At 49.3% G+C, this 23,879-nt stretch overlaps 2 protein-coding genes across 2 annotated transcripts in view; both read left to right on the forward strand.

Annotated features, from left to right (window-relative positions):
• Positions 1-21,070, forward strand: part of LOC101081959 — a 47,370-nt gene extending 26,300 nt beyond the window's left edge. The window contains exons 11-17 of the mRNA XM_045052602.1: positions 1,391-1,487; positions 3,684-3,718; positions 5,414-5,498; positions 9,335-9,369; positions 10,861-10,954; positions 16,418-16,490; positions 20,224-21,070. Coding sequence (XP_044908537.1) covers positions 1,391-1,487; positions 3,684-3,718; positions 5,414-5,498; positions 9,335-9,369; positions 10,861-10,954; positions 16,418-16,490; positions 20,224-20,519 — 715 coding nt within the window. The 3' untranslated portion in view covers positions 20,520-21,070. The remainder of the gene's footprint in view (positions 1-1,390; positions 1,488-3,683; positions 3,719-5,413; positions 5,499-9,334; positions 9,370-10,860; positions 10,955-16,417; positions 16,491-20,223) is intronic.
• LOC101081454 (solute carrier family 41 member 3) overlaps positions 1-23,879 on the forward strand; it is an 837,990-nt gene that overhangs the window by 670,177 nt on the left and 143,934 nt on the right. The gene's annotated exons all lie outside the window — the stretch shown is intronic.

The raw sequence follows: 23,879 nt of genomic DNA on the forward strand, positions 1-23,879 counted from the left end.
CATAATTTTTATGAATATAAGTTACTTCATCTATGGGAGGGACCATATTCCTCATTTCTGGAATGTTATTCCTTATTTTCAGTCACTATAGTGTTCCCTTCTCCAACTGGAAAGTGAGCTGCTAACCTTTGTATTGAAAGGTCGATTGTGTTGAGAGACAAGCCCTCTCAATGTGCTGGGCCATCTGTCCCAGTGGCCTCTCTTTCCTGCAGAAGTGTCCCTAGTTTGACCTGGACACTCACAACCTTACATGTTAGGCAAAGCCCACTGTCAGAATGTCAGCTCCAAGAGATCAAAGAGTGTCTTTAAATCACGTGGCACTCTGTCAATCCCCCCAAAAGAAAAATCCACTCAGTAAGTGCCTGTGGAGTTCCATGATGTAAATCACTGGTATATTTTAGGGGAGAACTTAGTGTAGCACTCTCTAAGGTGCTTCTCTCTATTAGTAGGTATCAGACCAATTTATTAGGAGTATTTCCTCTGGACCATTAATCTGCTGCAAAAGTAGGATCACACGTGTGAAGATACTTCTTGCCTAATTCTACAGGTGTTCTGCTCAGCTAATGTCCATCAAGTGGCTTGTATTAACTTTTTATTGCTATCTGGCAAATTCCCACAAATGTAGTGGCTTGAACTAAGACTCGTCTGAAAGTGCTTGTGGGTCATGTGCCTGGCAAGCTCAGCTGGGTCCCTGATTGGTGCCTCCCAAGGCAACAGTCACGGCTTACCAGGTCAGCCCTCCTTTCTGGAGGTTATGGGGAAGAGTCTGCTTCCGGGCAGATAGAGAATGCCAGTGCAGCTGTTGCTTTCCCACTCTTGCTACGTGGCCCTTCCATCTCTAAGTTGGTAATGGTGGGTCTAGTCTCTTCATATTTTAGATCTCTCGGACTTCCTCCTTTTCCTCATTTCTCAGTTTTTAAGGATTCGTGTGATTGCATTGGACCTACTTGGGTAATCAAGGACAGTCCTCAGTTTCCTACAGTTGCCGCAAGGAATGAGCACAAAGTGACAATGCCATGGTCTCCAAGGCAGGTCACTTTGTCCATTTGTAACTGAGCCCTGCTGCACCCACAGACTTAAGAACGCAGTGGCCCAGCATGGGGGTGCCACAGCAGGAAGAAGCGCCCCTGTGGCCTCCCACCGGCAAGCAGTCATAGACCTTTATGGATGGTGCTCCTGCGCCGTGTCCTCCATTGTGCAGCCAACCCGAGGGCACACGGACGGCCTCCCAGGAGCTGCTGGCTCTGAGGCTCTGCAGATGAGCATGTCACGATGGCGGCCAGTGCATGGAGCTTTGCAGCTGTCAGCGGTGCTCTCTGAGCTCACTACACAAAGCAAGGCCCTTCTTTGCTCATGGAAGTCTGTCCTCCCTTTTGCCCCATCCCTGTAGAGAGCAGTGCAAGGAGGCCCTGCCGGCCCCGCCGCAGCCGAGGTGCCCGGGTCTGCATTCCACCATCCCCACGTGCCAGGAGAGCTCCCCGCTGCAGGTGAGAGCCGCTGGGCACGTGAAAGGTCTCAGGCTGCCCCCAGAATGAGGACAGAAAACGCTTGGGATTGCTTGTTTGACTGATTTGAAGCATTTACTCAGTACCCAGGCATGCTACTCATATGGGAACAAAGGTGGAGGGAGAAGAGAAGAAAAACTGACAGAAAATATCCTTAACTGTAGGGCTTATAGTGTGTGTGTGTGTGTGTGTGTGTGTGTGTGTGTGTAAGGGGGGAGAAAGAGATAAATGCAATGCAATCTGGGTGTGCGAAGACTGAAGTGGCATCCGTGTGCTTTAACGAAGGGTATTGATGTCTGTGTCCTGCTGGCTTTGAAAAGCACCAGAAAATAAAATGATGGATGGATAGTCACATGGTTAAAAAGAAATATTCACAGCAAAATTTTAATGATGATAGAACCTAGAAGTTGAGTGTTTGGGCATTCTTGTACAATCCTTTCCACTTTTCTGGGTGTTTGAAATTGTCCATTCTTAAAAAAGTGTTAGGGAACAACTATAGGACACAGACGTGGAGTAAGGGGTGTGTGTGTGTGTGTCTGTTTATGTCTGCTCTTCACAGATTGAGACTGAGGCAAGAATGTCTACCTCAAACTTCTATTTGACATTTTACTAAAGTTCCAGCCAGTGTAGTACAGCAAGAAATACGAAGACATATAGATTTGAAAATGAACCTGATTTTATTTGCAGGAAGCATGCTTCTAACAAATCTGCAAAAAATATAGTAGAAATAATAAGATAGCTCAGCAAGGTGGTAGAATACAAAATGAATATAATAACCCCCATTATATTTCTGTATACTAACAATGAAAAATCTCAAAATGATATTAAGAAAACCATTCCATCTGTAATAGCATTGAAAATAATAAAATAAAACAAGCACCAAATGTGTATACTTAAAGCTACAAACTATTGATGAGAGAAACTGAACACAATCCAAATAAACGGAAAGATTTAGAATATTCATGGACTGGAACACAAAATATTGTCATGATAGAAAACTCCCCCCAAAATTGATCTACATAATTACCATGAGCCCTACTGAGTTTCCAGCAAGCTTTTTTCTTTAAGGAAATAGCAAGCCAACCCTAAAATAGATACAGAAATCCAAAGGACGTAGAGTGACCAAAAGAATTTAGAAAAAGAAGCAGCAAATTGGAGGACTTACTCAATCTGACTTAAAAATGAACTATCAAGCTACAGTAGTCAGGACAGTGTGAGCCGTGAGGGTGGTGTGCCCAGTGAGGGTAGACATGCAGGTCAAGGGAACAGAATAGAAAGTCCAGAAATAAAACCTGATCAGTGGGTGTTAAACCGAGGTGCCAGGATAATTAAACAGGGAGAGATGAGAGTATATTTAATAAGCTGTGCCAGAACAATTGGATGACCATATGCAAAAAAAGAGGGCGGGGAAGAGCTTAATAGCTGCTTCTCAGCATACACACAAAAATAACTCAAAATCAACCACAGTTCTGAATTTAGGGGCTAAGCTATAACACTTTAGGAAGAAAACAGAATAAAACCTTTGTGATCTTGAGGTAGACAAAGTTTTCTTTAATATGGGCACCAAAACCACTATGAAGAAAATGGAAAATTTGACTTTTTTATAAAAGAAAGCATTTCCTGTTCAGAATTCACCACTGCAAAAATAAAAATGTAAGTCACAGGTTGGAATAAATATTTGCAAACCCTGTACTTAAATCCAGAATAAATAAACAACTCTCAACACTTAATAGGGGAAAACGGCCCCATTTTTAAAATGGGGAAAAGATTCTAATAAACTTTACCAAATAGGATATATGGGTGGCAGATAATCACCTGACAAGATGTTCAACATCATTCACCACTAGGAAAGTGCAACTAAAGCCACGGTAAGACAGTTGGAACGGCTCCCTGAGAAAGGCTACCGGCACCAGGAGCGGGAGACACAGAGGAACCGGAGGCCCGTAGCTAGGTGTGCAAAGTCGTCAGGGGTTTACAGTGATACCGCTGTGGAAAGTAGTTTGACAGTTTCTTAAAATCTTCAATGTATTCTTAACCTCTGACACAGCGACCCCCACACAGAGACCCCTTCCTAGGAAGGCTCTGAGCCACACGCACCTGAAACTAATGACGGACTTGATTTCCTACGAATAGCCTCAGTACCAACAATTTCTTCTTCTTTTTCCTTTACCCCCACAGGCAGCCACAGGTGACCTGAAATCACTCTCACACAGGTAGGTTGTAAGCTTGTTGGACTTGTTCTCTCTGAATGAAAATGGCTACGCGATCTTAAGTCAAATTGCTTTGGAAAGTGACTCATCTCTGATGGGATATTTTTAAATAATGTGACAACACAGTAGGAAATAACTCTGTTTAACGTAACAGTACCACGTACAGCTACGCAGGGACGTTTTGTGCTCCACGTGCTTGGGGAAATGTAGTAATTCTCTCCCTGTGGACAACTCGCATCTGAACTAGCACGCCAGCGTCAGCGCTCATTTATTCTGTGTGTCAGTCGGAGAACGTGTGGGGAGCGGGTCCCAGCCTCCTTTTTATGACCTCCGATAATACCTAGTTTCCCGTCGCTCCTGAGCCATGCCTGCTCATTCTGAGCCTGCGAGGAGTCACACAGAGGACAGCCCTGCAGGCACACACGCACCCAAAGTGCACCCCTGCAAAGTCACAGAAGCAGAAAGTGGCCCATTATGAAGGTCACGACCCAGGGTAAGCACACATTTTAAAACGTGCACTTGGTCTCCACTTTGAAACCGTACCAGTGTGGAAAGTCACCTCAGAACATGGAGAAATGAGAAATATGCTCACGTTAGGGTGAGGGTCTCGGTCTGCCAGGGCTGCCCTGACAAAGGACCACAAAACAGGTGGCTTAAAAAATAGAAATGTACCGTCTCACTGCTGTGGAGGCTGGAGCCGGACTCACCTCGACATGTCCCCAGTCATAGGACCTGCACTTGGCTTCTCTCCTTGGCTCGTACCTGATGCTGTTTTCCCTTTGTCTCTTCAGTTTTCCCGTTTTGCCCCTTTCTGGCAAGAATGATTGAAAATTAACGAACCAGGAGGGCCTGCCTGTCCTCTTGCACAGATGCGGTCGTCAGGCCAAGGGCCTGCCTGTCTTGTGGCATGGAAGTGGTCATCCCGCTGAGGGCCTACCTGTCCTCTTGCACGGACGCGGTAGTCGGGCTAGGGCCTGTCCTCTTGCACGGACATGGTTGTCGGGCCGAGGGCTGGCCTGTCCTCTTGCATGGACGCGGCCATCGGGCTAAGGGCCTGTCTTCTTCCACGGATGCGGTCGTTGGGCTAAGGGCCTGTCCTCTTGTATGGACGTGGTAGTCGGGCCGAAGGCCTGTCTTCTTGCACAGACTCGGTCGTCGGGCCGAGGGCTGGCCTGTCTTCTTGCACGGATGCGGTTGTTGGGCTGAGGGCCTGTCCTCTTGCACGGACACGGTCATCGGGCTGACCCTGGTCTCAGGTGATGACACTTTGAGCTGCTAGAGTCGCTGCATCTGAAAACCCCCCTTACAGCAATGTGAGGTCATTGGTGGACACTGTTCAATCCACTTGCACAGTTCAGTTAGCTGAGTGTCCCACGACCTACATCCCCACCACTGCTCTTGGTAATTCCTGAACATCTCTTTCCTTCCAAACCCAGGGTCTCTTCCCAAATCCCCTCCTGATCTGCAGGGGCACCCCTTCTTCTTGACACCCCCTGCTGCTCCTGCAGCTCTCCCTTTAGGTGCTCCTACCCTGCCCTCCCGGGGTCTCCCACCATGCAGTGGACCTGAGGGGAAAGGGCGGTAAGGAGGCTGTGTGATGCTGTGGCCTGTGGTTTCCGGCAGCCATCAGCATCCCCTCCAGGAAGCAGTGGCCGTCCTTGTTGATGAGTGTCTCCCCTTCCCCCTGCCATCCCACAGAGTGAAGTTCAGCCACCTGCTGCCGGATGTGCACTCAGGTCCACCCTCCTCCACCAACACGTTCACGGAGGACTCGTGGGTGATGGTAAGTGAGGCACGGCCGTGCGTGAGTGAGCCTCAAACACAGGGGTGGGGTCCAGTGCTGAGTCTAAGCTCCCCACAAGAGCAAGGGCAGGACAGTATTTGGACCTGCTTGTCTGGCTGGTTTAAGGCATTTATGGTGTCCTCTGGGGACACTGCTCGAACAGGACAGTGGTGGGAGGGGGATAAAGGGAAACAAGGCAGGCAGCACAAACGATCTAAAACACAGGGCATGTGTGTGAGCAGAGAAACATGACGGAAAAATGGGTGCTACTGGAACGGAAGCATCACACGTGTGCTTGGGTGACATGTGTGCACTCCAGCAAGCTGGCGGGATTCTGGCCAGGAAGGGCTCAGTGACCCACTTACTGTCACGGCAGAAGGGTGCCCCTGCTCATCTCCCAGGTCAGTGGGGAGGAGGGACATACCTGGTCCACTGTGTTCATTGCAGAGCCTGGAGTCAGAGCTCCGTGTTGGAGATGCTGGAGGCCGGTCTTCAGTGGGGACTGTGTGTGACTGGCCAAGTCACAGCTTAAACCGTAGCCAACACAATTATGGCATGACCCCTCCCCGCCACTCGCTCCCATCAAGCCTTCCAACAAGTACACACTTTACATGCATGGAGACCAGGCTGATGCTCCATTCCAGGGGTCACAGTGGTGGCTGTGGCAGTGATAGCATCTATTGGCGCCCCATCCCTGCCATCCCTTCTTGGGTGGTGGTGGCCACACAGCTTCTGAGTGACATGAAGGACACATCTCAAGAAGCAAAGATGTGGGGTGTTGACCATGTATGACCGTGAGGGCCATGTACCCCCGCTGGTTATAATGTGTGTCCAGGTGAACATGTGGAAGCCCTCTCTCTGGTGTGTGGCTCTGGAGCTCGCCTCTAGAATGTGTAGTAGAGCAGTCTCAGGGCCACCTTATTCCCATCCTGTCTCAGGAATCCAAGGAAGCTGTGACCGTTCATTGTCACTCTGCTGGACACTTGTCATCCATCATCACGTTTAATCCCTCTGTGGATTATCTGAGATAGATCATCATCCCACTTTGATGGCTGGGCTCGCCTCTTGGTGTGCGTGGAGCTTTAGGATCCCACCGGCTTAAACCCTCCCCACCCCACACCCCTGAGGATACATTTTCTTCTGTTTTCAAAACTGTATATGCCAGATATGGTCATATGGCTTTCTAGTGCCACAGTAGTAATAGCATGGGGTCTGGAGCTTTTAAACATTTGTATATTCATTCTAAATCTTCCAGTGTTGAAAAATGCATTTCTCACTTAAGAAAGGTAGTTACCTTTCCAGCCAATTTACACAAATTACCAACACTGTCGAATTCTACCGAATTTTTAAAAAATAATGACACAAACCCTCTCAGAATATAGAGGAAGGGAGACCTGTTCTGTGAGGCCAGTTCCAACCTGATACCAAAGCCAGACAATGTCATCCCAAAAGAATATCACGAGGCAAAATCCTTCAAGAAAACACAGACAGACACCATTGATTAAGTGTTAGCAAACCAAATCTAGCAGCATACAGGATTAAGTACCATGGCTATGTGAAAATTATTTGACATTATACAAAATACCAACAATAAATGACAATAATATGGCGATGTCAATTCAGAAAGGGAGTTGCCAATAAGAAACTCTTACGTGTGACAAAAAAATATTCTCAACAAATTAGGAATGAAATGAAAAGATCTTCATTCTGACCTATGCAATACACCTATTAAATACAACTAACATACTTCCTGGTGAAAGACTGAGTACATCCCTCTTAAAACCGGGATCAAGGCAAGGATGTACTGAAGTTCCAGCTGGTGCAATAAGACAAGAAAAAGGAATAAAGAATAGAAAGTGAAACTGTGTTGATCACAGACAACATGATTCTAAAATACAAACAAAACAAAAAACAAAACTACTAGTGATGAAATAGCTTTGCAAGAGGCAGGTAAAGTGCTCTCCAGTAAGCTCTGGGAAGTTTATCTTCAGTGTTATCCAGAGCACACCTGAAATCAAATACAGTCCCTACCTGGCGTCAGGAACCTCTGTGTGCCTCCAGTTAGCTCCACAGCAAATTGCCACCACGTGGTCAAAGTAAAAATTTCTCCATTGCCTTGGCTGACCTAGAAATGTTTTATGTAATTTGCCATTATCTGGAATGGAAACAGTTGTTAAAAAATAAATCTTTTGACTTTGTATTGTTAAAAAAAGTAGCAAGTCCAATCATATTTCTGTATTTGGCAAAAATGCCACTGAAAATAATATTAGTTATTTCATTAACAATAGCATTAACAATAATGAATTTAACAAAACTGTAGTAAAGTCTATACATTGAAAGTTATAAGTCATTGCTGAGAGAAACTGAAGACATTTAAAATAATGGAAAGATATACAACGTTCATGGATATGAACACTCAATATTGTTAAGATAGCATTTCCCCCAAAACTGATCTATGGACATAGTACAATCCCTATTGAATTCCTAGGAGGTTCTGTTTTTTTGTGTGGTGTTGTTTTTTTAACCAACAAGCTGATCATAAAATGTACGTGGAAATTCAGAGTACCTAGAGTAGCCAGAACAATTTTGAAAAGAGAACAAATTGGAAGAATTATACAATCTGACTTCAAAATTTACTAAAAAGTTATAGTAATCAGGTTAGTGTAGTCAATGGAATAGAAATGGAATAGAATAAAAATTCTAGAAGTAAGCCTTCACATTTATGGCCAAGGCAATCCTTTGGAGAGAAGTGAAAATTTCAACAAATGGCCCTGGAACAACCAGATATCCATTGTGAAATAAAGATAACACCGTACTGGGAATGCAAGCTGGTGCAGCCACTTGGGAAAACAGTATGGAGGTTCCTCAAAAAGCTAAAAATAGAACTACCCTATGACCCAGCAATTGCACTACTAGGTATTTATCCAAGGGATACAGGTGTGCTGCTTCAAAGGGACACATCCACCCCAATGTTTATAGCAGCACTATCAACCATAGCCAAAGTATGGAAAGAGCCCAAATGTCCATCAATGGATGAATGGATAAAGAAAATGTGGTATATACAATGGAGTATTACTTGGCAATCAAAAAGAATGAAATCTTGCCATTTGCAACTACGTGGATGGAACTGGAGGGTATTATGCTAAGTGAAATAGTCAGAGAAAGACAAAAATCATAGGATTTCACTCATATGAGGACTTTAAGACACAAAACAGATGAACACAAAGGAAGGGAAGCAAAAATAATATAAAAACAGGGAGGGGGACAAAACAGAAGAGACTCATAAATATGGAGAACAAACAGAGGGTTACAGAAGGGGTTGTGGGAGGGGGATGGGCTAAATGGGTAAGGGGCACTAAGGAATCTACTTCTGAAATCATTGTTGCACTATATGCTAATTTGGATGTATATTTTAAAAAATAAAAAAACTAAAAAAAAAAAAAAAAAATACCGTACTTAGGTATTGACTGCCCTGAGACCCAGGTGCTGTCAAGGTCAGACTCTCCTGGGGTGTCTCCCCTCAGCCCTCCGAGTCTCAGGCGGCCCCTCTTCTGTGCGCCTCAGTCTTGGCAGCTGCCCGCATGCAGACCTGCCACAGAGGTCAGGGCCCGCTGGTGGCCGCGTGTGACACATACCGGTCCTGAGCGGGCCCCTTGGCCAGTGTGGGCACTGGCTGTGGAGTGGGCTCCCTCACAGACCCCTTCCCTGACCCCGGGACCCTGAGGATATTTGCTCCAAATCGGGTAATAAAGAATGTGGGTTTTGTTTAACAATAAGCTCGACATTGACCACTCCATCTTGTTTCCTGTTGTGAACAATCATTTCTTCCCTCACAGGATATAGACAGCAGCCTGACTTTATCTGCCCTCAGGTGAGTCTCTGAGCCTTCTGCAGGTGTTTCCCGTGTCTCAAAGCCTTCACCATGATTCCTGAGGAACACAGTCTTTTGTGGGAAACCTTGGGGTCCTGTGATGAAGTGATCAAAGACAAACCAGTTTCCCTTGACGTCGCAGATGCGGACTGCCCCCCGAAGGGCTCGCCATACTCCGCTCACTGGAGCTTGCGATGAGACCCCTCTAGGTTCTTCACAAGTAACATGTGAGCTAGTGCACAGGTGTGAGCGATGCCCGTCTACTTTCTGTCTGTGAGCATGTGCCGCTTGCAGAGGACACCGCGGTCCATGACCGTGTGCAGCAGTGGCAGGGCTCGCCGTGTGCCAGGTGGGTGACCGCACCTCGCAGGCCCCTGGGGAGCACACGGCCTCTGCCCCTCCTGTGCCACAAAGACAGAGAGTGGCCCCTTTCACATCGTGGCCCAGCTTCAAGCACACATTTTAGAGAGTAAATCAGGTGTAGCGAAACACGGTGACTACCGTCCCCTTGACAAGACGTCATCTTCTCCTGGAGTATGAGTAACAGGAGGCTTCACAGCACCCGTGTCAGCGAGGTCCGTGCTGTCTCCCCTACATTTCCCTGAGCACACGGTGAGCACAGGCTCCCTCTGTTCCTGGAAGGATGGTTCTGGGGAATATTTCACAGTTGTAAGTGTCTGAATATTGTATCCTGACTTCACAACCTCAGTAACTTTGTACCAAGTGCCCTTTAATGCATTTGAAGTAAAATTAAAAAGGGCAAGTTATTTACTTGAATGTCACCCACCACACACACACACACACACACACACACACACAGACACACACACCTCCCGCTCTGGCCCGCAGGGATTGTTGCAGAAAATGTTTCTTTGGTAACCAAAGAGTTTGCACCCAGTTGAGCAGCTAGCGCTTTAGACACCTTCCGTGGCCTGCTCCTGAGGCCTCACCCGAGTCTTAGTCTTCGAGGCCCACCCACCCAGGGCCTCCCTGGGACGTCGATCACGGGGAAACCTTGTAGGACTTAATGTAGCCTGTGTTCCTGGCGGTCACTGGCAGACAAACTTATTGGGAGTACTTCTGTCCGGCTGTTTATCTGTCTAGGGTGTATGGTCTGCTGGTTATGTACAAATCAGCCAAACAGTGAATATATGAATAAGGGGGAGGGTCCATCATGCAGGTGAAGCTGCTTCTGTCTGGTTTTAAAGGCATTACTGTCAGCAGAAATCCACCGGGTGGCTTGTTTTAATTTTCCGCTGGTGGTGGAAGCCTGCAGTGTCCTTCTCGCATGAACCTTCTGCATGTTTATGGCGCGAGACCCCCTCTGGCACTCAGCCTCCAGGCGCTGCCTGCTCCCGAGCCTGCAGATAAGAGGGGGCCCCAGCGGGGAGACGTCCACGGACACCGTGGAGCCTGCAGGGTCCCCACGTGCTAGCCCGCCCAGCGAGGGCCTGCTCTGTAATGTGTTCCTCCTTCCCTGCTCTGCCCTAGCCTACCTGGGAGCAAGGTATCGTCGTCGCCATCCAGTGACTTCACCCTACACCCCACCTTGGCTGCCGGCACAGAGGACCACCTGCCGCTGAAGGTGAGCCTGTGCTCAGATGTAGGGCTTGGGGCTCCCTCGTAAGCTGGGCTCAGCACCATACCTGGATGCTGGTCGCACTGGTGTTCTGCATTTACTGGGTGCCTGGGCCACTACACAAAGAGCACCGACGGTGTGTGTGGAGTAGGAGGAGAAGCGAGAGCAGATCACGCTCCTGACAGGGGCCCGTGTGTGTGAGAAGCAGAGTCCCCAGACAGGTGTCCCTAAAACAAGCCTCGTATGTGTGCTCTGGTGCCACATGCGGGTGATGGCCACGTGGTAGGTGACACAGAGCAGAATGCCCGCTGTGATAGACTCTCAGCAGTGGGTGTTTTCAGGGTGTTCTGTGTAATCCCTTCAACTTTCTGTGTGTTTGGAGTTTTTCATAATAAATGTTGAGGATAAATGTTGGGATAGAGAAGGGGTGTGTATAACTGACGGTCAACACAGAGCGTGTGAGCCACACACGGGGTTGAGTGAGGAAGCCTGCAGATGATACGCTCATGGCCCCAGGACAGGGCGTGTGGGGTGGCCTGTGTGGCCAGGCAGGAGACACAGGTAGACACAGTATGGTGGCAGCCTCACCAGCAAGTGAGTGTAGAACCCAGCAAAGCAGGGCTGTGGAGGACCTGGGTCCCACCGTCCATCCTTCTGTGTTCTCCCTTCCAGAGTGGCTCACGAGGCCACCCAGCCAGTGGGGCCTGAGTTGCTTCTGTAACAGCACAAGGCTCCAGACAATGTGCTGGAAGCCTCGGCTTCGAGCTTGACTGCACTTGAGAGGGCCCCTCAGACCCTGGTGCTCAGCCGCCCATGCACATTCACTGAACTCACGCCCTTCCCCGGGCTGGGGCTTCCTCTCTGCTCATTCTGGGACCCGCGTTTAATCCTGACACCCTGTGTGCCCCCACTTCACGCCAGGCCCACCCCTCTGCGGGCGACCCCAAGGCCCGTAGCTCTTAGCAGAGTCATTAGAGAGAAATGGGCGCCATAAGACACACTTGGACTTGGAGTCCACTCTGGTGTGCAGGCGTGACTGGTTCCACAGCCCAGAGTAAGTTCTTTAACCTCCTGGAGTGCCTGGGTCTCCACGCTTGCAAGATATGCATGGACTCTGTGTGGGGTCCCGAGTCCTGCTGCCAGTGTCCAGCTGGGACTGGTGCTCAGTAAATGGTAACCCCCATCCCCCATCACACCTGCTTTGGACCTTGCTGCCCATTAATTATAATCCTCATCTGAGGACACAGACTCATCACTGATCTCTGCATTACCTGCTTCCTAAGTTTACTCAGTATTTTATTTATTTTTGGTAACAGATGAAGCATCACCCCACACCCCCCCCCCAGAAAAAGTCAGGGTCCTGATGTGGTCAGCTTCTGTGTGGCCCAGCCACGTGTGGTCTGCTTCTGTGTACATGGCTTGGCCACGCTCTTTGTTCTCATGTTTTCCTTTCACTTCAGTGTTTCACATCATACGTATTCCTAAAAAATAGATGCTCACAACACATCGGTTACTCTTTATTTCACAGAAAGGACATAGTGTGTATGTGATGTTTGGAATTTGGGGGAATCACCTCTCGGTCAAAACGGTGGTTCCCTGTCCCGGGTGGCCGAGCTCATTTGCCTTCCTTCTGCGACTGCTTCTTGTAACTCCCCTCTGCTGTGGGCCAGCAGGACGTGTGCCCCCGTGCAGGTCTCTGTGATGAGCAGTAGGCCATCTCTTATACAAGGCCAGACTCTTCTACAGGGGTGCTCGGTCTGCACTCCCGCAGAAGCATATGCATATTCGGAGCCCCGTAGGTCCGTGTCGTCCCCAACACCCGGGGCACCTAGTGGTGCGGCTGGCGGCTCACGATCCCTACCAGCCTTCCCCTCACCACCGATGGTGCTGAATGTGCATTAGCCATGTGAATTTCCTTCTGTGGGAAGTGCTTGCTCTTGTCGTTGGCCCATTTTCCTCCTGGCCTGTTTCTGCTTTTCTTATAGATTTATTTGTGTTCTTGATATATGCTTGATACAAACGCCTCATTAGTTGGGTGAATTACAGATAGAGTGTCACAGCAACTCGACTCGATGCTTAGCTGAACTCAACATTTGATGAGTCAGAGTCACACTCACACTTGTGCATATTTTATGATAATGCTTTTTGGTCTCCTTTAATCTTGAACCCAATCTTCTAAAAGACAGTCATCTATACTTTCCACTACTAATTTTCAACATTTGATTTTGAGAGTTGAGTGCTCACTCTGTGGGTCATTGGTGTGTTTAGTGTGAGGTAGGGATCCAGCTTCATCCGTTCCAGGTGGGTTTCTGTTGTTCCAGCTGCTTTCGCTAAACATCAAATGGACCTTCTTTCCCCCACTGATTTATTTTTTGTATGTCTCGTATACTTTTTATTCCATACTTCCTCCACTACTGCCTTTCTGTATTTAGTTGAATTTGCATACTGTGCCATTGTGATTCCCATCTTCTTTCCTTTTGCTTATACTTTTTAGTTACCTTCTTACTGGTTACCTTGGGGATTACAATTAATACCTTAAACTTATAAGAGTCTAGTTTGAATAATACTACGTTAATTTTGGTAATATATACTCTGATCCTATACATCTTCCTACCTCTTCCTTTATATTGTTACATCTTTACACATTGTGGGCCCATTAAGAAAGATTTATAATTATTCTGTGAATTGGTCTTTTAAGTCACCTAGAGAAGAAGAGGAGTTACAAACCAAAGTACGACAATCCTGGCTTATGTCTCAACCTGTGTGGTTATCTTTCCGAGCGTACTTTATTTCATCTACTGTCTAGAGCCTCTGTTTTAGCCTAAATATCTCCCTTTAGCATTTCTTGTAGGGGAGGTCTGTTGCTCATGAGTTCTCTCAGCTTTTGTTTATCTAAGAACATCTTAATTTCTTCTTTATTCCCAAAATACGGTTTTGTTGGATTTAGAATTCTTGGTCGGCAGATTGATTTTCCTTCCAGGACTTGAAAGGTGCCCTCTGGACTCCATGGTTTCTGATGAGAAATCAGCTGTTGATCTTACTGAGGCCCCTTGTATGTGATTAACCACTTCTCTCTCAATGCTTTCAGACTCCTCTCTTTGGGTTCTGAGAATCTGGCAGTGCTGTGTCTTGGTGTGAACCCTTCTGAGTTTATCTTGCTTGGAGTTTGTTGAGCTTCTTGGATGTGTAGATCCATATCTTCCATCGGATTTGGAAAGCGTGCAGGCAGTGTTTCTTCAGATACTTTTTCTCTCTGCCCCCTCTTTTCTTCTGGGCCTCAGGTCCACCAGGTGCTCTTCATTTTCCTTTGTTCCATTTTTCTCCCTGGTCCTCAGGTTGGAGAATTTCAATTATTGTCAGCCTCACCGATCCTTTCTTCTCCTGCTCTGTTGTGAACTCTTCTAGTTAATTTTTAGTTTCACACTTTTCAGTGGCAGAATTTGGTTCTTTCTTGTAATCCTATCTCTTTATTGATTTTCTTTTTTGTTCATTCGGTATTTTCATGGCTTCCTTTAATTCTTCACCTTGGCTCATTGAGCACATTTAAGATAACTGACCTAATGTCCTTGACTACTAATTCAAATGTCTGGGCTTCTTCCAGGAAATTCTGTCAAATTATTTTTCTCCTTTGAATGCGCCATGTTTTCCTGTTTCTCTGGATGTTTTATAATTTTTTGTTGAGAACTGTATATTCTGAGTATTATAATGTGGTTAAGTCTGGACATCAGATTCTCCCACTGCTTGGGATTATAGATCTTTGCTTGTTGAACTATCAGTTTGTGACTCTCCCAAGCTACTTTTGCAAAACATGTATTTGTTGTTGCAAAGTTTCTCTCATTATCTCTGTGGTCAGCCAGTGTTTTCCTTCAGCGTCTGGCTGCAAATAGGGGGAATAAGTGTCCCATTAGATGCTCCCAAAGACAGCTACTGCTGCCAAGGGGGCCAGGGCAAGCAAGCCCTTGTGCCGGCCCCTTGGGACATGACCAGACCAACCAAAAGGCACAACAGACAAGTTTTGGAGTACAGAGTCCCTACTGCCTGCACAGGAATGAAGGCTGTTGGCCTGTAGCCACAGGACGACCGAGGGTGGGTTGTCGCTGCTTTGTTGACACCACTCACTCAGGAGAGTTGGACAGCATCTCTTCCCTGGTGCTGTGCACCGTGTCTGGTCTGGCTTCAGAGTCTGGAATAGTTGACCCCAAAGGCTCTCTTTAGCACAGTGGTCACATCTGTGGAGGACGAATCTCTCATGCTTCCTGTTCCCTGGCTTTGTCCTCAGGTGAAGGATGCCGATGTGCACTCTGAGAACACGTGTCACCACCTCCCCACAAATCTCTACCCCGCAGGCACGCCTCCACTGTTCCACTGCCCGGCTCCATTGTGTTTCTGTTTTCATTCTAAACAAACAGTGTGCTTCCCTGGGGCATCATTTCAGTAATACCTTGATCACCTTTGCTTCCAAGCACCATCACCTCCTCCTGTGGGTTTTTCTTACACGTCCTGCCTCTACCAGGTTGCTGCCCACTCCATGGCCCTCTGTGGCCGGCGCCCCCACCTCTTACCCATCGGAGGCCTGCCCCCACCTCAGCTCCCACAACTGCCTCTGCGTTGGGTCCCCTGGGGGCCTGTCCACCTCAACAGCATTGTCCTCACGCCTGGCTTTTCTGCAGTCTGTTGCCGTTTGCTTCCTCTTCTTCAGGGAGCCATTGTTCATGAGGTTCCCCTTTCATTTCCTTCCTGTTTAACCTCATTCATGCCTCAGTTTGTATCTTGACTAATTCTCAAGAGCTGGCTCTGGGAGGAGGACAAAGGCATGTACGGGTTTAGAGATCTCCTAGAGACACTGGACTTGCAGAACCTTCCAAGGAAAGTTGTGCACAGCTGCACAGTCCAGTCCCACCGCACACAGCCCTGTAAGTCAGAAGGAGCACCGTCCCCGGCCATTTGGCAAGAGCCAGGCTCTCCCCTGTCGTCTGTGCAGGGGATTTGAAGTCACCGTCAGCAGGCCCAGTAGCACCAGGGCAAGGGAGAAACCTCCTGCTTTCGAGAGATGGTGTGAAGACATTTGGGGCCCCTGGGTAGCCAGAACTCACCACCAGCAAGCAGATTGTGCAGAGAAGGTGCCAAGCAAGACGAGGCGGCCTGTGTTGTATCTTCCCCCCCCCCCCCCCATGCCAATGGTCCAAATAGGCTTTGCTGGCCCCCAGGAGACCCTCCTGCTCATCAGGAAAAGCACCACTTGTCTCTGTCCTGATATGCGTGCAGAGGGAAAAGCCACCCCCCCCCAGCGCAGCCTCATCAGCAGCCCCACATACAAGTGAGTGCTCTGAACTCAAGAGGCGAGATGGCTGCCAGTGTTCCAGAGCCCGTCGTGGCTCCATCTCCAAATTGTGCTCTTGCTGCTACATTCTGTCCCCTTTGGCAGTGCGAGAGATGCCATGTCACGTATTTCCTGTTATTTCTCTGCAGGTCTCAAAGGACCAACAGGAAATGAGTTTGCCTGTGGAAGGAGACAGTGCTGAGGGCAAAGGCCCAGCTTCAGGTAAGACATCACACAGTGTGGGAGTTGACATCCACCCAAGTTTGATTCCCTAAAGAGGAAAATGTTTTCTCCAGAAAAACAAGGAGAGGGAGAAATCACCGGTGGGGAGTCAAAGGCTAGGACGCTTGTTGTCTCAGTGGCAAGGAGGACAAGCTTGGGCTCACGTAGTGTCTGCCAATGGTGCCTGGCGTCCCCACGCTAGCCCCACCACCTGCTCTGTGTGCTACAAAGCAGCAGGTGCAAGACGTGGGGCTGAACGCCCCGCTGGCAGAGTGCCTGCAAGGTAGGAGCTGGCCCTGGATGGCGTTGCTGTGGCTGCCGATGTGAGCCATGGACCCTGACGTGCAGGGGTGGCCAGCCTAATGATGGCACCAGAGCGAGGGCCACGGAGAGTTTGACTAGTGACTGGAACCAAAGGCCTGATGTGCTCTGTTAGAGGCTCAGACTCCACCACCCGCACGCTGTCTGCCGAAATGCACGGTGATTTCGTTGTTCACTCGCCTGACCCTTCCAGAGTCCTTCTGAGACGGCCCCACCTCATCTAAGGAAATGTTCACCACTCAGCTTTTAAACAACTACCTACCCTTGGCCACGATGACACCTCCTACTGCCACCATCACTTCAGAGCTCACAGTGCAATTCTCCAGTGCTCCTGTTTCTAGAAAAGAGGTGGAGGCTGACCTTTCAACACACCTGTGGCCGCAGGAGTCAGTGGCTCCTGTTTCTAGAAAAGAGGTGGAGGCTGAGAGGGTGAGTTTGATTTCTGCGTGATTCCAGAAAGGGCCAAAGCTGGATTTTAAGAAACATAAAATACAAGCAAGTGGCATAAGTGACAGGGAGCCTGAGCCTCAGGTCTGGGTACATGGCAGGTTGGCTCCTGAGTGGACTGACGCCACGGGCACATGCATGTGCACACTGTCCATGTGGGTGTGGTGCTTGTGGACAGGTAAGAACAAGGCGTCCTCAGCCAGGGACGGAGGCAAAGAAAAAACCCACAGAGAGCCCCGTGGGCACCTGCAGCCTATGTCCCAAGGGCCCCTGCCTCCCTGGTGAGCCGGGTTCTCACGGCCTCACATAAGGGAGAGACAGGCCCAAGCTCAGGGCACAGCCAGAATGGAAGGCCAATAAGTCATCCTGTAAAATCGGGACTCAAATGGCTACACGTGCATTGTAGTGGTGAGCCCGGAGGAACCCTGTGCTCCGCTCCCACAGGACACAAGAATGAACCTTGGAGCCGAAAGGAGCTGAGAAAATCCCCAAACTCCTCAAGCTGAGGATTAACACCAAGTGATTGTGGACCAGCCGTTTGCAGGTGCCGAGAGGCGCTCCCCTCGCAGGAGCTGGGAAGATACCAGCCGCTCTCATCCCACATGGCCACGCTCTCATGGAGGCCAAGGCCACCACCGAAAAAGACACATGTTGGGAGCTGGGCTCAAGGACCAAATGCAAAGTAACTGTGGTTGTTGTTTGGGGAAACGACAGGCAAAGGGAAAAACATCTGAAGAGAACAGAAAACTTGTTTAAATTGCATGTGTATTTGAAGAGAAACCAAATAAAACTTAGAGCTGCAGAAAATACCACTGACGTGGGGCAGCTGACTGAGGGTTTTGTAGCACACGGGTCACAGTTGGAGTTCGTGAGCTCGAAGCTGGAACTGGAGAAGTTACCTGACACTCAAAGAAGGGACGACAGGTGGAGAGCGTGACCAGAGGTGGGGCTTGGGTCTGTGGTGTGAGCGGAGTCCCCCACAAGGAGGGCTGCTCGGGGGGGCATTGTGCGAGGCAGTGGGGCTGAGGGCCCTGCACTGCAAACCCGCACACACTCGGGTCCAATGAGTCCAGGAACGGCAAATGAGACTGTAGATATGTCGTGAGCAAGCTGGCACACTCCAGAGACAAATAAAATGCGCATTTTTAAATATTTGGCGATAAAAAAGGGGAGTCCTTCCAGGGAATATCGACTAGCTACACTCATTGTAACGGAAGCTACAGCAGAGTGGAGTCCTGCCTGCAGTACAGGGGGCCATCAGCCCAGGGCTGCCCTCCTGGCTGAAGCACATTTGAAGGTGAAAGTGAAACAGGCACTTCACACAGAAGTAAGGAATGTTAGGGAGTGAAAAATAGACCATTTTCGTAGCATTTTTAGAAAGCGATGTCCCTAGGAACAGACCTAACAAAAGACACGCCGGACTCATGGAGAAAATGATAAAACTTGCAGAGAGACGTTTTAAGGAGCCTGATGAGTGCGGACAGACACAGCTCACGGAGTGCGTGCCAGGCCTCCCAGAGAGGCCAGTGCAGGATGCCAGCTCGAAACCCTGCGTCTGAGATGTGTGTGGAACTGCAAAGGATCAAGAATGCCAAGAAGCAGAAAAGGAGCAATTTAGGATGTTTGGCTGGGCTGCTTCCACAAAGCTTGCGAATCAAAGACAGAGTGGTGTCTGTGCAGAAATAAGCGCAGGGCCTGGTGTGGTGGCTTGCAGGGGCCGCGAGCATGTCAGTGGGCACAGGGACACTGTTTCTGGAGTGGGGCGACTGACGAGCAGGGGTGGGTAGATTGTTTCATAAACGCGGAAACATTTGGTGCCGTGTGGGAATAACACTAATGAAACCAGACCCCACCTTGTACCGTTTACACAAATTAATTCCACGTGGACTAAAGACATAATGCGTGAAGGGACAACTATACAAACTGGAAGATAATATTTGGTACTATCTTCTTTTTTTAAATTTATTTATTTATTTTTGGGAGAGACGGAGAGTAGGGGAGGGGTAGAGAGCCAGGGAGAGAGAGAATCCCAAGCAGGCTTAGCACTGTCAGCACAGAGCCCGATGCGGGGCTCGATCCCAGGAAACCGTGAGATTTTGACCTGAACGGAGACCCAGAGTCCGATGCTTCACAGACTGAGCCCCCCCCCCCCCCCCCGCCCCGGGCACTCCTGGTACTGTCCTTATGTCCTCATGGTGACTGAGGGTCCTTAAGCAAGATTTTCTTAAAGGCACTGTCCCTAAAGGAAGATACACAGAAATTAGATCACACCCAGATACAAAGGGAGGCTGTCAAAAATTGGGAAAATATTTGTAACACATAGCTGACAAAAATTGGTGTCCAGGACACAAAGTACTATGACACCAGCAGGAAAAACGTAGACACATGATGACTAGGCACTTCAGGGAACAGGGAACCCAGAAGACCCACAAACAAGTGCGTACCTGCTGCCATCCTCCGGGAAATGTGACTGAAAACCACATGTGGTGGGGTGAGGTCCCTGTCACATGAGCAGGTGTGAGTCTGACATCACTGAGGACTGGCACAGGTGGGCCTGGGACGTGCACGTGGCTGGTGGGCTGGGCCAGTGCTGCACCCACAACTGGTGGACAAGGCCGTCGTCACCGCCAGTCATCCCGGGTGTGGGTGGGGAAATGCCTGCCCGCTGCACCAGGAGCCATGAGCATTGCTGCTGGGTCCGAGGAGATGCCCAGTACGGGGATCCCAGCATGGGGGATAGGTGGAGGAGGGTTCCCGCTGACCCTCTGAGCAGGGCTGTGTGTGCAGACACAGATGTCCTGTGCAGAAGCAGCTGCCCTCCTGGCAAGATGTCAGGACGGACTGCACCAGGAACCTGTCCTTGGCCTTCCTTGCAGAGGGCCGGTTCTGCACCTGGGGCCAAGGACTGGGCGCGCCTTCTGCTCACCGCCCTCAGGTGCTCATGGCACTTTCTTTTGCTCTGCAGGAGCCGAGGAGCCCACACTGGCCAAATGGGCTGTCCACACACCAATGGCCTTAGAGATCCGGGCTCAGGAGGCAGCCCTGGAGAAACTCAGGCTCCCGCACACACTGCTCTCCGGCAGCCCGAATGTGCCGCACATGGATGTCCCCTTGGAGAGGCAGCAGGTCTACAGCATGGAGCCTGCCACTGTCACCACCACCAGGAAGCCTGCAGATGGGCAGGTGTGCAATGGAGAGGACATCCAGCTTCCAGGACAGATAAAAGAGGTGACTTGGGACCAGGCATCGCCATCCAGCTAGGAAGCAGAGGGCCCGCTCGATGCTCAGGGAGAGACCAGGGTCAACCTGGATACCTCTGTCAGCACAACTTGTGTCCGCCCTGCCACGGAAGCCCCTGAGTCCAGGGCAGGCGCTCACCCCGACTCCCATGATGCCTGACTGGCCTGAGGCCGGCAGGCGCTCCCGCCATGTTCATGATGCAGTGCAGCCCTCGACTCTATGCAGGCACCAGTGGCAGCCGATGGCCTGGCTTCCTCCAAGCAGAGTGCTGGGTCCTGCATCCAGAGTCAAGGAAAGAAGGGAGCCTGTGCACACCCTGACTTGTGCTACACGGAAAGACTTTGACCACCCCTGCGCCTCACTCCACCTGGAAGCCATACTTGAAAGGCATTCATAAGTTTCCAAACACGTCCCCATCGTGCTCCAAGATTCAGGACAGACTTGGTGTGATGTTTTCACTTGTGTTACTTAGGAATGTTGACAACTGTTATGAACCTAAGTAGCCTTTAAGGAAATTCTTCAGAATTTCTTAGAAAGTTATACGAAATAATAAAAAATAATTTCACCGGCAATAAGCTTGAAATCAGTCTTGGTAAACTTTAAATTCTTGGGTTTCAAGTGGCCTTTTCAAAGCCCCTCCTGAGTCCTGGCCAGAGTGAGGCCGAAGGGTGTGATACAGAGGAGGGGATTCTGGCTTTTTTTTTTTTTAAGTTTATTTATTTTGAAAGAGAGAGAGAGAGAAAGACAGCAAGCAAGGGAGGGGCAGAGAGAAGGAGAGAGAGAGAGAATCCCAAGCAGGCCCCATGCCACCAGTACAGAGCCTGATATGGGTCTTGAACTCAGAAACAGTGAGATCATGACCTGAGCCCAAACCAAGAATCAGACGCTTAACCCACTGAACCCCCCAGACGCCCCAGGGCTTCTGGCTTTATGGTGAATTTTTCACCACAAGATAATTAGTGCTCTCATGAAAATGTAATTTCATTGCATCCTGGATTCATACAAAGTGAGAAAATCCTCACAACACTGGAGAACAAAAGTGAGCTGATAGGTAGGTGGTCCAGGGCCAGGGGCTCCTTTGAAACCAGGCCTTGATCCAGAAGCCAGGAACAGAGCTGGGGGCAAGGATCCAGGATGAATCCAGTCTCCGGCAAAAATAAACTGAGCTAAACTGGCCCAAGTTAAGAAGCTAGATTTTCAGAGCTTGAGATCAGTCCAGATAAGCTCACAACCAAAGATCACAAACCATCACACATGAGAGAGCCAAGAAACAGTAAAAGAGAATTCAGACCCCCAGAAACCTCAAGGACTAGAAATACGGGATATTAAGGAGGATGCACAAGATATTTTAATGTTGGGGCACGTGGGTGGCTCAGTCGGTTGGGCGACTGACTGCAGCTCAGGTCACGATCTCACAGCTCGTGAGTTCGAGCCCCACATCGGGCTCTGTGCTGACAGCTCGGAGCCTGGAGTCTGCTTCAGATTCTGTGTGTCTGTCTCTGCCCCTCCCCTGCTCACGCTCTCTGTCTCTCAAGAATCAATGTTAAAAAAATTTTTAAAAACCAAAATATTTTAACGTGAAACAGAATGACAATAAGTAAGCAAGGAGAGGATGTTCTAAATGATCAGGAAGGTACGTAAAAAGACTGAAAAGGATTTTTAGAAATAAAAAATATACTTGTTAAAACTTGGATAAATTAAACACCAGATTAAACATAGCCAAAGAGAGAGTTCTTGAACTGGAAAGTAATCCGAAGAAGTTGTCGGAATGTGGATGCAGCCGTGAGGGCCACGTGGAGGGAGGGCTGGCAGGTGCGGAGGGCAGGTGGGCCTCAGACGCGTCCACAAAGCCCACGAGAAGGGACTTACTGTAGTGGCCGGGTCTCCCAGGACTCACAAAACACATGCCAGTGGCTTCTTGTCCAGCCAGCTGCACAGGTGAGGAGATCTACACCTCGACCTCCTGTACGGAAACATGGGGCACCGGAGACACTCTGACCTTAAGGACAGCCAGAGAAAAGACCACCAACAGAGGAAGAGCAGACAGACAGCAGACATTCTGGCCGTAAGGACAGAGGGAGGAAACAACTTCCACAAAACGTGACAGAAAATAGCTGTCGACCTGGAGTCACATACCCAGAAGTGCTTGCTACACGTAGGAAAAAGTAAAAACACATTTGTAGATGACAGACAACTGTGCTTACTACCACCAAACACATAGTGCTGTGACTGGAGAAGGCAGAAAGGAGAGAAGTGTGCGAAGCAAACATGGACAGGAGGCATGGGGAACAGGTGCGACATTCACCCTGACCCTCTCGTGCTTCCTGTCGGCTCACCAGGTTTTCACAGAGTAAAGACACAGATTTGGACGACACAAGTAACGAGCCTGATTCACGGGATGGCTGCGGACCCCAGGCTCACTTGTTGGGAGGTGTGTGTTCTCCCGGGGCTCGTGGACCTTTTCTAGAAACAGAGCTTGGGCTGCCCTGCCTCACCTCAGCACACTTCACCCAGGGACCCTCGGCGTGCCGCCCCCTCTGTTCCTCTGCCCCTTCACACTGTGCCGGTCTCCCGGCTGTTCCTGTCCCTTCCTGCTCACTGCCAGCAGCGTTCCCCTTGTGGTCCTTATGGTTGGGGAGCATCCAGCCTCTTGCGTCTGTGGGTTATAGTTTACGTCACACTTGGAAACATTTGGCCGTTATTTTTCTAACACCTTTTCTGCACCCTTGTCCCAAGTATTCTCTCTGCTTTTGGGGGGACCCCAATTAAGCACACAGTAGGCTGCCTAAAGCTGTCCCACAGATCACTGACGATCCGGGTTTTCTAATTCTCTTCTTCCTGTTTCACTTTGGGTAGCTTCTGTTGCTACATTTGTTCCGTGCCTAATCTGCCATTGGCCTGTCCAGGGTATTTTCCATGTCACACACTGTAGTTTTTCAGTCCTGCTAATTCAGTCTGTGGTGCTGCTGTGACTCCCATGTCTCAACGTAACTTTCAGGCCCTGTGGAATGCAGTTAGCTGTGCTAATACCTCGTACCAGTCCTGGGTCAGTCCCAGATGACTGGTCTTGTCACATGGATCTGATTTTCCTGCTGGTTTGCACCCCTGGTAGTGCTACATGGAATCATTATGTTCACCTTTTGGGGTGCTGAGTATTCCTGTATTTCTATGAATATTCTTGAAATTTATTCCGAGATGCAGTTAAAGAGTTTGATCTTTGTGTCTTGGTTGGGGCTAATGGTCCCCCACTAAGTTGTCTCCTTCCCCTGTTGCCTCAGTCGGCACTCCACGGATGCTGAGTCTTGAGCTCGGCCTCCGCACTTGCTGCACACGCTGGCCAGACCCAGCTGCATTCCCCCGGGGCTCCTGCGGGGCTCTGGG

Source organism: Felis catus, chromosome A2, assembly GCF_018350175.1.
Source record: "Felis catus isolate Fca126 chromosome A2, F.catus_Fca126_mat1.0, whole genome shotgun sequence".
Lineage (NCBI taxonomy): Eukaryota > Metazoa > Chordata > Mammalia > Carnivora > Felidae > Felis > Felis catus.